The 17,669-nt window shown below is 41.3% G+C and overlaps 1 protein-coding gene across 5 annotated transcripts in view; it reads right to left on the bottom strand.

The window, feature by feature from the left end:
- LOC146978555 (RNA-binding motif, single-stranded-interacting protein 3) overlaps nucleotides 1-17,669 on the bottom strand; it is a 260,610-nt gene that overhangs the window by 188,032 nt on the left and 54,909 nt on the right. For 4 of the 5 annotated variants that reach the window (XM_085791302.1, XM_085791295.1, XM_085791297.1 and 1 more), the window contains exon 3: nucleotides 13,840-14,052. The exons of the other annotated variant lie outside the window; for it this stretch is intronic. In XM_085791302.1, the coding sequence (XP_085647428.1) occupies nucleotides 13,840-14,052 (213 nt within the window). The remainder of the gene's footprint in view (nucleotides 1-13,839; nucleotides 14,053-17,669) is intronic. 5 annotated transcript variants of the gene reach the window in all.

Here is a 17,669-nt window from a genome sequence, read left to right on the forward strand (position 1 = left end):
AGCTCAATGCAGCCTGCAATTGAGCGGGATGGGATGGGAGGACAGCAGCAATGTTTTAAAGCACTGCTAAGCCATCGTGGAATGAAGTGAAATGACCACATGTCACACAGAGATGAGAAGTGAAAGAGAGGGGACAGGCAGAGTGAGAAACAGTGCAGAGAGTAAGGAGAGAGAGAAAACAGAGTGTGTCGTTCTAAGAGGAATATTTCAGGGTGGTAAATGGAGCAGAACTCCATTCCAGCTCCTCTCTTAACCTCCCCCGGTGTATCATCCTCTGCATGCAAAGCATGAAGCCCAGGAGACAAAGAAAACAGAGAGAGAGCTGAAGAGACAAGCTTCAGGACAAATAACACTGAATTAAAAGACAAGACATTTTGCACATGCATTTGTTTGAACATAACAGAAAAAAACACACACTCACACACACAGCAGCAGTAGCACAGAAACTAGTGAGAATTATTTTAATTGTAATTTCCATTCTTGACCAGTTTTTGATCAAACAGTGAAAAGGTGAGGTAGTTGACCTCGACCACCTGGCGTGTCACCTGCCTGGATTTGTGTCTGCAGTATTACAGTTCATTCATGCAACTACAGTGGTGCAACAGCTTCTTCCTCATGATAATTAACCTTTAAAGCAGCAGTAATCAATATATTTATATCTACAGCAGATAACATGACCACTTTTATATGAGAGGTGAGGCTAATAGTTTGTAGCAATGAGGTAACAGAAACTTATCAGATCTATCAGGTTTCTCTTCTATAGTCTTTCAGCTCATCTTGTTTTTCAGCACGTTTTTACAGTACTTATTGTGGTCACTCTCTCTGCTCTCATAGCAAAGCTCCGGCTGCAGCAGTGTGCTCTAAGAGCCTAGCATCAAAGTGCAGGTGGACATAGCTGAGCATTCAGTGCCTTCACATCCAGATATTTCTCTTAGGAGTTGCTAAAGAACAAAAACAGAATTAAGAGGAGACTGAGTTGTGGACTTGCAAAGGTTATATTGCACGATAATTCTAATGTTGCTGCTAATGTGTAGAAATGAGCAACTCTGGTTTTGGAAATTATGTTTTATAATACTAGGGGTGAGTTGGAGGGGGCGGGGGGTAAAAGCCTGGATGAATTCACTGACTTAGAAGCAGCAGCAACCACCACGACTGACTCTGATGGCTCGAGACACCTGTCAAATGACACTGAACGCCAAAACATTTGAGCTATTCGTCCTTGATTAAACTGTGATTCTCCAGATTACCAGAAGTGAAATTAGGTCATGAGAGCCTGACGTCTGCACAATTAATAGGCACAATAGCGTGTGCACTCTCTACTCCCTCCAGTATGCCTTCATAAGCTAACTCTGCAATTTCTCTAAGTGTAGTATACTCTCTTTAAGCACACTTGGCATTCTTTACATACATTGCAGTCCAACTCAAAATTGGTTGCATCTCAGTTCACATTCAGTTCATTCTTTGAAACATTATCATGGGATTTGTATGGTGTAATTTCGGCCAGATGGCACTGAGGTACTAGAGAGTGTATATACTAAATGATTAAGAACATTTAAATTATGGTGCAGCTCTACTGGGTAACATTTAGATATCAGTGAGTGTAAGACTTCCAGGGCAATGTACTGTGAGTCTGCCTTCTTGGCGGTAACTCTATAATTAGTAATACTGAAGTCATCAAAGTGCAACAAATAACTGGAGCAAAGCGTCTCCAACAAACCCTCCACCTTTCACACAAACCAGGGCTGACTGCTGGGAGGGGACGACTGGAGGGATGGTGTTATACGCAGGGTCTACCTTTCACACAACAAATAATTGTTAACTGTCAGAGGGAGGGAAGAGGCAGAGTGATACAGTTAGAGGAAGGGCAATAGAGAGAATGCAGCAATATTAAACAACACTTTGAGAACAGCTAACAAATTGTTACACTTGTCAGTGCTGAAGGTCAGATACTTTGTGGTCCTTGTCCTATTAAACTGCACTATTTTATAGCTGTAACAAAGTGTGCAATAACGTGTGCCTTTACTTTATGTCTGTCTCTGTAGAAGGCTTGACAGAGCCAACAGAGACGTGAACAATCAAGCTCTTTCCTCAAACAAGACTTGTTCAAGCACAACATTTCTGCTGCCAAAACAACACACAGTGGAACTTTCAAAAACAACACTGCTGTTAAATAAATCAAAAACACCCTGGCAGCTTAGCGCAGCGGCAAAACCAGATACAGCAACAGAATCATAGATACAACCATTCTTCCTTTTTCTATTCTATTTTATTTTGTGCCAGTTTTTAAATCTATAGCCATCAACAAAAAAGTGGCCTATTGTTTCAGATTCATGACAAAGGGCTGATGGCTAACATGATGTTGCAATGCTCATTATAAACAGGAAACTACATGTTTCTGGATATAGAAACTTGTAGTCTTACCACTAGTGAGGGGTATGTGCAAAGTCTGGCTTGCAGAGACACCATGCTACCAGTCAAATTGTGATATCCATCACAAGTGAGACAGAACAGTGTTAATGTAACAAAGTGTTTTCTTGCTTGGTACTAAGACATTCTTGAAGAAATGTAATGCTTAATTCTTCTCTAACTACTAGTATTCATTGATTATAATAGCTGGGACCTCCAGTCACACAAAAACACCAACAATCATTCAGTTACATCAGCGGTCACAAGCCACTGTCATTATTTTTTTTTACAAAACGTTGCACAGCAATATTGTTAGTTGTTATCTAAACCAAGACGGTTTACACAAGTTGTAGGGATGAGCCCCAGGTGTGCTGAGGAGGGAAACATACCAACAGCACCTGGTGGACAGGTGTGAAAGAGTCAGGGGAACATAGATGCTCCCTGAAGGTTGAGAGGTAAGAGCCAAGAACTAATCAGTAAAAACAGCATACATGACTGAAAAGCACGCAACAATAATTACAGGCCAGGATACTCGTGAGCCTGCATTGTAGAACAAAAACATTCAGAACAACCTGTGACCACTATATCAATACACATATTAGAAACACTTTTCAGTACAACACACCAAAACAGGATAATAGTACTGAACTTAAACCCCTGAATATAACAAGCTAGAGAGAAGGACACACATATTGCTGTTGTATTCCACTGCATTGCATTGTACAGGTGTTCCTATCATCTGGTATGATCCGGTGTGGTACATTATAGGCCTCCTCTATTATTCATTGTTTTACTACCTTGTAAACAGAAGCCTATTATTATTTATATTGACATGTACATATAGACAGCAGTTATTTATGGATTATCTGGCTCATAGCCTCACTTATGCAAAGGGCCCATCTACAGCCTCATGAAGTCTATTATTGCACGCTGGAATTTATTCTCCTATAAAGAGATAATTAAAGAAATAAAGCTGAATGGGTCAGAGTTGTGGTACCACCATCACCACCTCCTGTCGAGTCAGGAAAAACCCTGCCTACAGGGCAAACAACTGTAATAACAGAGATGAACTCCAGTGTTTTTTTTTCTTCCGTCACTGATAAAATACCAGAAATGATTAATTTGATAGAGATTGAGACAGACAGTTTTCCTGGGAAAAGTTCAAAGAACAAGTTAGCTTTCTTTCATGCTAAGAAAATTTAATAGCCCAAACCACTTACAGAGAGTCTCCAGTGTGCACTGCAGGCTAAGTAGACTAAGTTTGCTAACATCAGTTAAGAGAAATGTGCCTGTATCTAACAGTGAATTTCAGTGTGTGCTACAAGTCAGTAAACCTAATGAGAGGTATTTTCTCTTTGATTCTGTAGAACTTGCACCAAACCCGATGTTCAAATTAATGTTTCACACATTTCACGTTCACAGCTTCTTAAGAGTGTTGAGTCAAGAGTTGAACACTGAATCCTCTCAGATACATCTACTTTTTGATCATGAGGAATCTTGTATGTATCCAAACAAACACTAAAATGGACCACGAAATGTAATATGCATCACATTCAGATAGGGAGAATCTTTGCACCTACTTTTGGGGTGAAAAATTAACGCCAGGTTCTCACTAGTATGTAAATAAAACAAGCATGACTGTGTGAAATTAATGTGTCGGGGTGTGTTCCTGTGTGCATGTAGCCATGGGCCTCAAGGCTTCATTAGAATCGTAGAGGCCTCATCATCTCCTCCTTTCCCATACGGTTCATGTTCAGCCATCGCTCATGCCCATATTGCATGATTGCACTGAAGGACCAGTATAATCAGCTGTAATGCTTTACAGATGTTATGGGTGTTTTTAAAGCCAATACTACAGCCCCAGGCATCCATATATGAAAACCCATCTGTGCATAGATGTCAATGTGTGTGAATGTGTGTGTGTGTCTGTATGTGTAGCTGAAAACCAAGGCATGATCAGAGTGAAACATTAGGAATTAAGGTCACATCTACAGCTCAGATGTGTGATTTATGCTCCCCTGCTCCACCCTGTCATTGACTAATCACCTGAACAGAAAGTAACAGGTGCAAACTGATTTGCTCAAGAGCGATTTCACAGATGAGACGCTCCGAATTCGCCATTAAACACAGCCAAGAAACAGCACTAAGCCAGCAATGACATGTAAATATGACAGTCCGCGTGATCTGAACAAGAGACGACACCCATTTAAATCCCTGTAAGATCTGCCAGCACCCTTCCTAATCCACACTCTTACATCTCCCATTGTGTCCAACATCTAATATCAACCACGAACCGCTGCTAAATGAAGACTGGTGGCATACCACAGCCAGGAATTTGCATGGACCGCCCGCTCTTGTGAAATAGGAAATGAAACATGTGGAGGCTTGGAAGCTTGGTCAGATTCTGGATATTCCTGTGGTCTGGCACTCGGGGTTCTGTGGCCGGGGCCTTTAATTCCTAATGGTGGAGAACGCCAAGCTCTGGTCACGACAGGAAATGCCTGCTAGGTGAAACATCCGCCCAAAAAGCATTCATTCAGAAGTGTCAAATACACTACCGGTCCAATGTTTTAGAACAACTCCACTTTAGTAGTTTTTATTGAAATTTCAGCAGCTCGAATCCAGTGAAAAAAACCTCACATGGTACAAAAGGTAACAAATAAACTGCCCAAGGTGAGAAAAAAAACCTCTCTGTCAGTATAAAGCCAGTGTTGGCACAAAGTGTGTTGCTTCACCCCTCTGAGGTATTATTAGGACAATACTGGAGGGCAGGAAGCACCACTGTATGTAGCTATCAGAATGGTGAGAAAGAGGGAAGTATCAAAGGAAGACAGACTGGTTGGTCTGGGGATTGTCCTACAGCAAGTTAATGACCCAAAACAGGAGAACAGAACCAGACGGTGGCTTTACATGGAGGAGCAGCTCAGTCGCCAGACTTTAACCCACTGGAGCTGGTTTGGGAAGAAATAAAGACCTGCAACCTGCAAGCATTATACATTTGTGGGAACTCCCCCTGTGTTGGGCCAAACTTTTTGAATAATACTGGGTAGAACTAATATCATAAGCATGTTTGCCTGCTGAATAAGTAAAAAATGTTGATTAAATTTAGTTCAATAAGAAGATCCCCAAGATTTTCCTCATTTTCTAAAACCCCGGTTGTGTATTTGTTTTATGCTTTCATTTCAGAAACACTGAGACAGTGAATTATGTAACTTTAAACAACAGCTGGAAAAACTTCACTGGTGTTGTGAACAAGTTTCCCTACAAACAAAGTGCTTTGTCATCATGACCATGTTAGTTTGGTTAGGATCCAGTCAGCTACCACAGTATTCAGCAGGGAAAGTCTGTGTTTTTACAACCTGGCCCCGGATCTCATATTTGTTGTTTGGCCTTTTGGTCATCACCTCTATGAACTGTCATGCCAAGATATACAGCCAAGATGGCAGTTTGAGTTTGTGAGGGGAAAAAAATAATTACTTATTTGACTCAAATAAAGCCGGAAAAACACCAGTTAGAAAAGTGTGATCTACTGGGCTTATGCTGTTGTTTTCAATGCGTGAAAATACAATTAAGGTGTGAAACATGTAATTTCCACTTCCCTGACAGTTCCTATACCAGATTTAAGTGTTACTGTCAATCAGGAAAGCTGTAACCCAAAAACTGTTCAACATTTTAACAGAGTACAAACAACTTTTATAACGATGCTGATGACTTACGTGAAGATTTTGTATTTAACACTCCTGTAGAATAGACATGGCTATATTAACAGTATAAAAACCGAGCTGCAGTTTTTTCTAGCAATACCTTCCAATGTCTAGATAATAAGTGTTGTTTACATTTTGCTTCAAAAAATTTACAAAAAATATAGTATATATTAATCTGACTTGGAAAACACATTATATTATTAGTGTTGGCAGTGGTTTTAATGGTGTGAAGGAAATTGAAGCTGAGGTACTGTATTGACTAGAAGCTGTACAGTAGATACTGTCAATACTGTGCGTGAGCCGGTGACTGGGATGGTTAGTAAAGGAGTGTCATAAGTAAATGAAGGTTGGTACACAGAGACACACTCACGGCACTCAGTCACTCTGCTTCAGTGTGCACTGTTAAAGCAAATTAAGGAGGCCTTGGCAGCCTTTTAATGGTCTGTCACAGTCTAACAGGTTTAGAGCGCTTACAATGGACCCAGGCACTAAGCCCGACAGCTCGCGCTTAATTGTTGAGACCGTGTGTGTATAAGTGTGTGTACTGTTAGAGCCATTTTGTGCCTGTAACTAAAGTCATTGATTCTCATTATGAGGGCAGATAAGATAGACACTTTCTGCCTGTCAGTGTGTCGTCCTGGCTAGTTCGATAAAACGAGTGCTACAGCTGATATGTTTGGATGAATGCGTTGCCAATATATGTGTTTTAGAGCAAGTGATCTAAAAACCTAAGCTATTCGTGCACAGTTGCATCTTCACACAGCTGAATACAGGAAGTCCAATAAGTGGCTGTTTCCCACATAAAGGAATCATGACATTTTTTAGCAACTGAAAACAAACCATCTCCACGCAGAGACAAAGACATCCGAGGCACAAGGCCATAAATGGATTGAGTTATTGACTCAAGCATCCAATAATAAACAAAACATTAAGTGTCTCAATGTTCAAGTGTTGCCTGAAGAAATCAACAAAGCAAATAAAACCATTTGTTTTCACTCCGTAACCCACGCTCTATCAGCCAACAAAATGGTCCATGAAGGACGAGGTGACGCTGCCTAAAAATCCCTCCTAAATGGTTGGAGATTCTGAGCTGTGTGACCTAGAATATGTTTGACAATCTTCTTTTAATTAGGCCTTGAAGACACGACTCATTCCAACTGCTGTCCCGAGAGCTAAATTAATTACTGAGACAAAGCCCATTCTAGCTCATGGCAAAGATGAATCATTGCAGTATTTGGGGAATGAGCAATGCTCTTCATTCAAGGGCTGATGAAAGAGACTCAGACTCTAAAATGTAAGCTAATGTACTTCATCACAAAGCTTCCATGAGGCTCTCGCAGCCGCACTGCACATGTACAGTACACAAAGACATCTGCTGCTTCTGCGATTGAGAATTCATAGCTAATCTTCTCTTGGATGAAGTGTTTCTGTGAAGGATTCATCAAAAATCAAATATAAAGTGGAACTTTTCACATGGTAATAGTTTTTCCACAACATCCTTTCTCCCACTCTCATTCCCTACTTTCCATCTGACATGCCATCTACACTCTCAAGGATCTGACAACTTTCTGCTTTCCTGAGCGATTCACAGATAACTACTGTACCCTCAACTCTGTTTCCTTGTACAGGCCATCAGCCAGCGGACGAGCCCTCACTCGCTGCCAGCAGGCAGGCCATTCATTCAGCTAACTGACTGTGTCATCTGTCAGCCTGCATAAATGGGTGTTTGTGAGTTATGGCTAATTAAGCAAATCACAACACCCAGGGTTGTGCCAGAGTCTGGGCCTCACAAAGAGAGACAGATCAAAAGGTAAGTCAGTAGGATGGAGGTATGTCATACTGTATCAACACCTGATGAATATGAATATAAAACTGTGGAAACTGTTCATTTGTTTTGTTCATTTTTCAGATGTCAACAAACAAATGCTACCGTTACTGTTGTTAAAGCACTGCTTTGGTTGCTTGTACAATAAAAGGGAATAGCAGAGCAGCACTTTGCAATCAACACTGGATCATAATACTTTCTGTCCTGTTCATTTTGTCTATTCCTCTCTCTCTGATTATCACTAATTTTCTCTGCCTCATCTCTGACTCTTCAGGCCTTGTGAATCTGAAGATGTGCCGGGAATCTTTACAAGAGTTGTATTGACTAAATGATTGGCCAAGGTGTGCTCGGCAAGTTTAATGAGGTAACATCCAGAGTTTGCTTAGGCAACACCTCTAAATTAAATTGAAGGTTTCACAGGGATGTCCACGTACTCAGATGATAACCCATTCAAATGTTTTTACTGGGAGAAAATGTGTCTTGTTATCTAGGCCTGATAAGACAAAAATTCCACATAAAGAAGCAAAGGATAACATATGGAAAGAGTTGACCTGCCAACAGTTCTTGCAGCAATTCTTCAGCAGTGGAGTATATGTTGTCCTATGGGAGGGAAAAGCTGGTCTTGTCTCTTGCAGCACATGTGTAGGTGTGTGTTTCTGTCTGTATCTTATGAAGAGGGATGATCTCTGCAGCAATACACAGACGCAATGCAGAGTGGCCTTCGAGTTCAGAATTCATCCCCCAGATTTTCCAAATGTGTCCCGTCTCAACGAGACAAGAGCACCAACAACACATCTGCATGAGCTTTAATTATCCTGGTCATAAGCACACTACATAGATGCAATTAGCTGGAGTAAACCAGTTACTGTAAATCCTCTTCCTCGCTGTGTACAGTTAAATAGTCCACAGCAGCGATTAAGCCAGGACACATGTAAGATGTCCAAGCACATCTAAGATGCAAAATAATGAAACACTATGACACACATGCATAATATCCGGATTGAAGAGACCAAGATGATTGAAGCAATGTTGGAAACATCTGGATATTAAGCACTTTAGAGATAATCTGTTGACAGAGGAGGCATACCATCAGAAATGAAACAGCTCTGGGGTTCAGACAGAAAAAAATGTGTTTATAGAAGCAAAGAAAGTTGACTAAGAACATATGCTCATGTCTCACTGACTGTGCAGTCACACACATGGAAAAGTAACAGGGAGGTGGCTTGCTCAAGAACATCTCATCTTTAGATGCTGAGGTTGGCACAGAGAATTACCTCTATCACTTTATCTCTTCTCAGTCAATCCAAGATTCAATGCAGAGGCTAAACCACTAGTCAGCCATCGCTCCCACCATCATCCAATTCAGTTTTTCTGAGCCCTTGGAGGAAATGGTTACTCACACAAAGACCTGTCTGATTACCACCATGGCAATCTCAGTCAAAATGAGGGTTAGGGTATCCAGGCAAGTACAGTGCAGGTAAAGGAAAGGATCAAGGGAAAAAAGGCACACCTTTGCTGATTGCAGTCAAATAAAATACTGTAGTTGTTGAGGAGAGAATGTGGAGCAGTGTTAGTCAGATATGAATATTTTACTTCCATTTCGTATCATGCTTTACCACATAATACAAACACTTTTAACTTCTGCACCAATAATTTGCTTTTCTCAACAAGTTAAAAACTCCATACTGATGACAAGATCGATGAAGCCAGATTATCTAACAGAAATTAGTTTTTCAAAAGATGACGCATTTTTCTCCCTCATTGTTTTAAACCCATCGTGAAAACAAAACATATAGTAACTAACACTGAGATGGACCATATTATGTACAATCCTACATAAGCATAGAAAACAGACAAAAGCAATTAACAACTACAATGACTATTAGTCAAATTCTCAATATTCGCTATAGAGTTGTCTGTTCTGCCATATGCACTGCAGAGAAGTAGCTCATTAAAAGTGTGCTTTTGGGAAAGAAAGAATATTTGTAATGTGAAAATGAATTACAATAAAAATGACAGAAGAGAGGAAATTAAAAAGTGCTATATACATACAGCTGGGTCCAGATATGTAGAGAGAAAATTTCTCAAAGCTAGAGGCTGCATATCAAATATCCCGAGAGCAAAACTCCTTGAGCAGAGTGGAAACTCATTTTACAAAGTCCACACTTTACCTGACACTGCATGTCCAGCATTATTGCCATCAGCCATAAATGGACTCTGTCACACCAATTACTGGGAAGTATCTACACAGAATGTTTCGTTTTCTTTGCCACTGCGCTTGTGATCAATTCTTCAGAGACCAGAAAATCTATAACATGAGGCTTAGTCACAGTCAAGGCTACAGCAGTTTTTGCAGCCATCAAAGTCACTGGGATATCTGTACCAAATTTCATGGGAAATCGTCCAATAGTTTAAGACATATCACTAAAGTCTAAGCACCAGAAGTCAAGTCAACTTCATGGTGGCAGTGGAGTAAAGTTGGTGATTTGCCAGCTGGGCTGGTGAATGTGCAAAATCTAATGACGATCCACCAAATAGCTGCTGAGTTTACCATAATAATGGACAGACTGGCTGACACTGCCATTGGCAACCATCCACCTCAACTATCTTCCTATGACTTTGGTAAAGATATGGATGTTAACACATTCCGGACTGGGGGGAAAAAAACAACCCAGGCAGCAATTATCTTTCCACAAAAATGCATTTAGCAAGGCAAATCTGTAGAATATAAAAGTATTTTGTCAAAGTTAGCATTGCATATTTACAGCAAGTAATACAATCTCTCTCTCTCACCCTCTTTCTAGTCACATCTCCTGACTTCTACGTGACTTTCTCCACTGCTGTTTTGTCATACCACCTTCCTCCCTGAGGGATCTTCATCCCACCATATTAAGAGTGGAAATGTATCTGCTTCCATTGTAATTACAAACCCACTGGAGGCAAAGCTTCTTGATCTCTGCTGGATCCTTGCTTGCTTTTCTTTTTGCCTTTATTTACTCACCTCTCTCAGCCGAGAAGACAGGCACATGCTGAGCTATCAGTTCTGTTTTTCTTCCCTTTCTGTCGGGCATTTTTGTATCTAATATTCCTGAAATTATAATAGTATTTAGGGAAGCAATAAAATGACAAGGGAGGAATAAAGGGGGGAGATTTTCAATAGAAAGAAAGTGCAAAAAGAGATGGTGAGGGGGCAAGCGTGGGGGTTGCTTTAGTTGTGTTTGAATTTCTCTTCCATATACAGTATGTGTTTGCAAATGAGAAACTGTAAAAATGCATAAAGCAGAGTGAAAGGCAGGAACCAAGCCTTCGTTTACTCTTAGCCACAGGATTAGCCCTCTCTAGGCACTGGGAATCCTCCTTGAGGCCAAAGTGTCGGCTTGTAACAGCACTGGACAACGACATGATAGTGGGGGAGAGATTGCTTTCTGCAGGGGCAAAATGAAAACTGCTGAAGAAAAACAACTGTCCCCACTGTCCCATGAAAACAGGCAAGTCAAAGCCAGCAGAGCTTGCTGCAGGTTTAGAGGGTCAAGATGAGGGCAAGCGGTTGATAACCCTAGAGTGATCTGTAACCACGATGGGTTAGGCAAGTACTGTGAAATGTGGCCTGCTAACATCCCTCAACGACAGAAACACACATACGACAACAGAGAGGAACAAAACAAGACAGAGGTGTGTCTGCATTGTTTGTAGAGTGTGTCTGTTTCAAATCCTTTTAGGGACTTTTTTTTTTTACACTAACAAAACTTGACTGCCGGCTTTGTGATGCACCCCATGTGTATTTCCTGGAATGTCTCAGACTTAGAAAAGGTATTATTATATATTGATGCAATACAAAGATGGATCCACCCATTACAAATGGACTTATATTTTTTTCTTTAGACTATGATCAGATGCTTAAAGGCCGCAGCATATTGCACATTATTTTCATACTCACCCCTACTAGTTCCCTACGGATGCTGATACTGTCATCCTGTTTCTTAACTCTTTCTTCAGGTTTTTCCATCAGACTAACCAAATGAAAAGTCATTAATTATGCTTGTTTTATTTCAGTTTCTTTATAAACCTGTTCAAATGTCATAATATGATCTTCTGTAATAATATAACAAACATCACATGATGCAAGAGTTTCCAGGCAGCAGCCACTTATAGCCTCAGCATCAAAATGATACAGTATATTGAACTGTGAGAAAAGTATGACGTGTTATGGCTGGTTTGAGTCATGGTCTAAACACAAGCAGCTACAATGGTAAAATGCAGTCCACAATTTAGAAAAATAGCACAAAATGATCATAAACTCACGACAACAACTTTTGATACTTGAAAGTTTCCCGTACTTGGTGCAGTGGACCATTTCCAGTTGTTCCAAAAAGGACAGTGAGGTTCAATACTGCACCTACTGTTTCTCTGGAGACACTACAGCTGAGTGTCTCTTAGTCTGATTATAGATTTTTATTTGCTGCTGAGAAAACCAATAGCCATATTTTTGTGAGGAGGATAAAAGTGAATTCATGTTTGTTTAAAAAAAAAAAAGGTTAAGCAATAAAAATTCATGGGTCACTCCTGGGTCCTGTGTCTGTTTGGATGTTAATGATGGGGACGGAAAGGAAAAGACTTTGATGTTTTCCAAGACCTTGTGAGAAAGAGCAATGTGGCCGAGCCCGACCACAGCTAGAACCACAGCATTTATGTCTGTATGGTGGAATGTTCTCTGCTTTTGCTTCCTGTTTGTGTACAACCAAACCCCTCTCCTCTTTGTCTTGGGTAGTGGTGGTACTGTATAAGTAATGCTAGTGTTTGTGAGTGACGGTGACAACTGTGTAAAACAAGTGAAAACAGTGATTATCACTGGAATCCTGTAACAAAATGATGCACACAAAACAGCTTGAGCACTCAAAGACAATTTCCTTCTCCCCTCACTGAAAAGCGACTGTGTCTGAACGAATGCCTACCTTGATATCACAGGAATAACATAAAAGGAATGCTGTGTGCCACCAGGAGCCAGCGCACAGCGATGATTATCGTATCTAAATCCAATCCAATTTCTTCACCCGTTGCATGTAAGCGCTTCAGGGGAGTCTCAACATGTTGGCAAATAGGCAGCAGGGAATTTAAGTAGTGTGTATTTAAGATGAGAGAATATCTGAGTTTCGTAATGGAAAATGAGAGAGAATGATTTGGTGTGAAACCTTGTAAATACATTTATTAGAGGAAGAAATAGTGCGATATAAAAAACTGCCAAATATTTGTTTCCAGCTTCGTGACTGTGACCTCAACATGACGATAATGAAATTCCTCAATTTGGCTCGTGCCTGAGTTCCAGTCACAGCCTGAACGTTACATTAGAAAACCAGATCGCACCAATAAAGTCAAATCAAACGGATTGCAGAGCCACAATTAATTCCAACGATAATGACAAGGGAAGCTGTCCAAAAGTGTCTCTACCTCAATTAGTCTCTCATTGCACTGTCGATGCAGAGGATGGATGAAAGAAAACAAATTAAGTTGCAGAGAGAAGAGAAGGAGAGAAAGAGAAAGAGAGAGAGGGTGAAAGGAAGAGATAAAGCAGGAGAAGGAGGTGGGGAGAAATAGTGAGAGGAAGTGATGTACACTGTGAGAGCTTGAAAGGAAAGAGTGTGGGAAAGAGGGAAAGATTAAAGGAAAGAGATGGAGGAGGGAGGGGAGAGGGGGGAGAGGGAGGGAGACGAAGAAAGAGAATTTGCTGGGTGCACAAGAGCTTCCCTGATAGTAACAGCCATTAATGGATACCAGAGAGACGGTGATTACAAATGAGAAGCAGCACGGGGAGAGCAGACGAATTCTTAGAGATGAGAGCAACAAACAAACTGGCAGAGAGCGAAACATTATTTAACAAGGACGTAGAAAAAAATGTGTAGTACTCACAGCTGTGTGGGCTGGGCAATAGGCGTAACTTGTGTGCGTAGACGGATGGTGGTGATGCGGGTGTTGTTGGTGGGAGAGATAATGCTGCAGACTTGCATGGGTGAGAGAGGGCCCGCTCCAGGCCCCCTGACCGCCACTGCTACCAGTGGTCCAACTGGAGCCACTCACAGCTGCCGCCTTGCTGCTGTGGTAACCTCTCACCGCTGCACTGGGCTGATGGAAAGAAAGGTCAGGAATCAATGTGGAGAAAGGAAACGGAAAGGGGGGAAGAGGGAAAAGAAAGAGGTTAGCACGGGTGAGAGACAGAGAAGAAGACAGAAACTGTGAGGAAGCGCCGTGACAAATGTTATGGACAAGAATATCACAAGCGGAACTGCGAGCAGCCTCCACTCGGCGGCGGGCAGGCACTGACAACTGACTGCCCGCTCGCTGACCTGTATCGAAAGAGAAAGCAGGATGTGGTGTTGATTTAAAATCTCCATACCAGCATCAAGATTGTTCTCACACTTTTCTTTTCACTCCAACTCACTTTCTCCCTCCCGTTTTCTCTCCTCAGAGCACCAGATGTTGTGAAACCGCCTTCTGTCACGGTCGAAAAGTGTTCTCGCTGGAAAAGTGCTGATTGGTTTGATAAGATGCTTGGATTACGGGGCTGGCAATGGGCTTCCTGGTGTGGCATTATGTATAGGGTATCAACAGGGTCCAAGAAACACAGGGCTGATTCTGCTGACAGGCCGGCTTATGCTGCTGTGAGATGGGTTACCTTGGCTGTCATGGCCACCGGAGCACAGTGAGAAAAAAAATACAGGACCCGCTGGGCACGCATGCCAGTCCGTGACACTTTAACAAGACCAGGGGCAAATACTGTATTTGCAAAATCTGCATAAACCTACATTTAGTCTCAAGACAACAGGTATTCCTGCATCAGGTATAGAAAATGTGTAACACAGAGAAGTACAGCTGCTATTCAAGGAAACCCACACATCTCCAAATTTGGTGATTTTGTATTTTTCCAAATAAAACTGCTGGATCAAGAGGTTTTATAAGGGCTGAGATTCCAACATCATAGATAAATAAACCGTATAAAAACCCATTGGATTACACAAAGTATGAATTGTCAAAAGGCTGAGATTGTGGTTTATTTATTGAGCTCTGTTCATGCATCAATACAGAATACACAAAAGTGCCTCTCTCTCTCTGCACTACAACTGGGGTTCTGTGTACTGTAACACCAATGTGTTCCACACAATAGAAAACAGGATGACCACCTCACACCAGGAAGAAAAACAACTCATTTTGTTGGATTTGGCTGTAAAATTAAAAAAAAAAAAAAAAAAAAGTTTAATGAGAACGGGACCCAGGATGCACAATACAGCACGTACACACATCACACACCATTGCTCCTTTTGCTTTACTAGCACCTGCACAGTTTGTAGTGCATTCATACTGTCACACATTTTTTCCATGACAGAAATTACATTTTACAAGTACAGTAATTACTAGATTAAGACATATATGGCACGGTGTTTAATGAGTCATGGTTACAATAACTGATATAACTATAAACGGAGACCTAGTAAAACCAGTACACAAGTTGCTAAAAAAAAATTTGATCGACAGAAAATCACTTGAGTTAGTGAATTAGTTAATCCTTAAAGGTGTACAGAAAAGAAAATTGAATTTGAGCCCACTCTGGGTCATAAAATTAGTGTAATAACTCATCTATCAGACGATGTAGGCCAAACTTTGTGCAAAATTCTATTTTTGAGTAAATCCGTGATGAAAGTGTGTATTTTAGTGTAGTTTTTTTTTTCGTATTGGATAATGCAGGCGCACGGATTATACGTCAGCCTGTACACGATTCACCAGCCACTGATATTGGATCCGTAATCCGTAATTCAAACGTCTGAGACACGCACACACACACGGAGCTCGGGCTCGCCCCAAACTTTGAATATCCCGCCCGCTCGATAACGACCAATCAAATTCATTTTCCTTACTCGGGTAAACTCGTGTTGCAGCTCGTGACAACTCGGCGCGACAAACGGGACAAACGGCCATTTCTGTACACCTTTAAGAAATTCTTTTTTCCCCAAGTATTTCCCAACAGCAGAAGTGATGATTTGCTCCTTCTCTCTTCTTTCCATTAGTACAAACTGGGAGTTTTACACTGTTGGTTTATCCAACACAATCAGTTTTAAAGACACCAATGTGGATTCTCAAAATTTGTCATGGCTCATCATTCTGTATACAAAATACGAGACTAATGGATGATGAAAATTACCATTAGTTGCAGTTTAGAGTGTTTAAGATAATCACTAGTGTGTGAGTGTACTGACAAAAACGTTGAAGAAAAGTAAAATAATTATTCCTCAGCAAATGAAGAGATCTTAATGGATTATTTATGCTTCTCTGATCCTTTTGATTCCGATTTCACTCTCTGAGCAAAAACACATGAAAATGATGCAATCCAAAAAACATTTAGCAGAGTTTCATTTACATGTGCTAACGCTGCGCAGAGCAAAGACAAACCAGCTTGAGTGAAGCACAGCTGTACATCACTAGTGAACATTAACGGTCCCCTTCGGCCCCTGCAGGATAGTCACTGAGGTCAGAGGCCAGCCCACACAGGGGAAACAGAGAGAGCAATAGCAGCAATATGGACGCACAGCTGTGCTTAGAAGGCTTGCCAGTCTCGTATTCTTCATCACGAAAGAACCGGAGGGGGAAAACGTAAGCCAAAGTTCAGCCTAATACATACAAAATATAACGACAGGTTTAGGGTTCATGTTAATATAAAACAGGAGGAGGCTGTTTCCCCCAAAGCAGGATAAATGAATTTATACAGTTCAGCATGGAGTCCATAGAGGAGCAAGAAAGGGGCCCACCGGTGTAATAAAACCATAGGTTCTGGGGGGGAAAGAGATAAATATGGGAAGCACTGATCTGGAATCAGTAGGTTTTGAACCATGTAAAAAAAAAGAAAACAGAAATCTTAGCTGCAAGAAAAAAATAAATCAATCAAGTTTGTATTTTCTCCTGCTTTTGTCAAACACACAGAGTTGTTATTTTCTCTCAGGCCTTAAATGAAAGACTTAGTCATTGGGTCAAAATATGAGAACTGTGCGTGGGCAGTATATATTGTACCGAAAAACACATCAGCGTTTGGAGCTGTGCCTCACGGATGCAAGTTATCGAGTCCTATAAAGACGTCTTGGACTATTATACAGCCGATGCAAAAGCCAGAAGGGAAGGAGCGGGCCCAAGTATGGTACATTAAGCTGCACGGCCACGGCTGCTACTTAAACGCAACTATTCACCAGTTCATAGAGTTTAAGTGCTGCTCCAAGCCATGTAACAACCTCCGCTGGCCTTATAAATGAGGATTATTCAGCCATTGAGGAGGCATTTGGAACCAATGCATCTATGCACAAGTGTTTTGTTTAAGCCTCATCTCGAGGGAGACATACATTTTAAATATGTTTCATGCATATGAGTTATATGGGATAACAGAGTCGTTGGGGAAAATGCTTTAACGCTGTGTTGCAATGCTGCATGAGTGACAAGATATTCGGCCTTTACATGGCAGAGGTGGGGCTGTGTTTTAACATGAGGCTCAGATCCGGGGCTCTTGGCATTCCTTGACTGGAATGCATGATTGGTCCCCGGACTCGGCTTCATGTCACAGACTTTCAGCGGCTCGTCAGGGAGCTACACACTGCCCATATTTCTTCATTTTATATAAGGGCCAATCGGATCTGCTTACACAAGGCTTTTCCTCCTCTGAGGGGGGATGTTTTACATGCAGGCCAACAGATGAATGTGTGTGT

Source organism: Trachurus japonicus, chromosome 11 (genome assembly GCF_045865225.1).
Source record: "Trachurus japonicus isolate A0001 chromosome 11, Traja_1.0".
Taxonomy (NCBI): domain Eukaryota; kingdom Metazoa; phylum Chordata; class Actinopteri; order Carangiformes; family Carangidae; genus Trachurus; species Trachurus japonicus.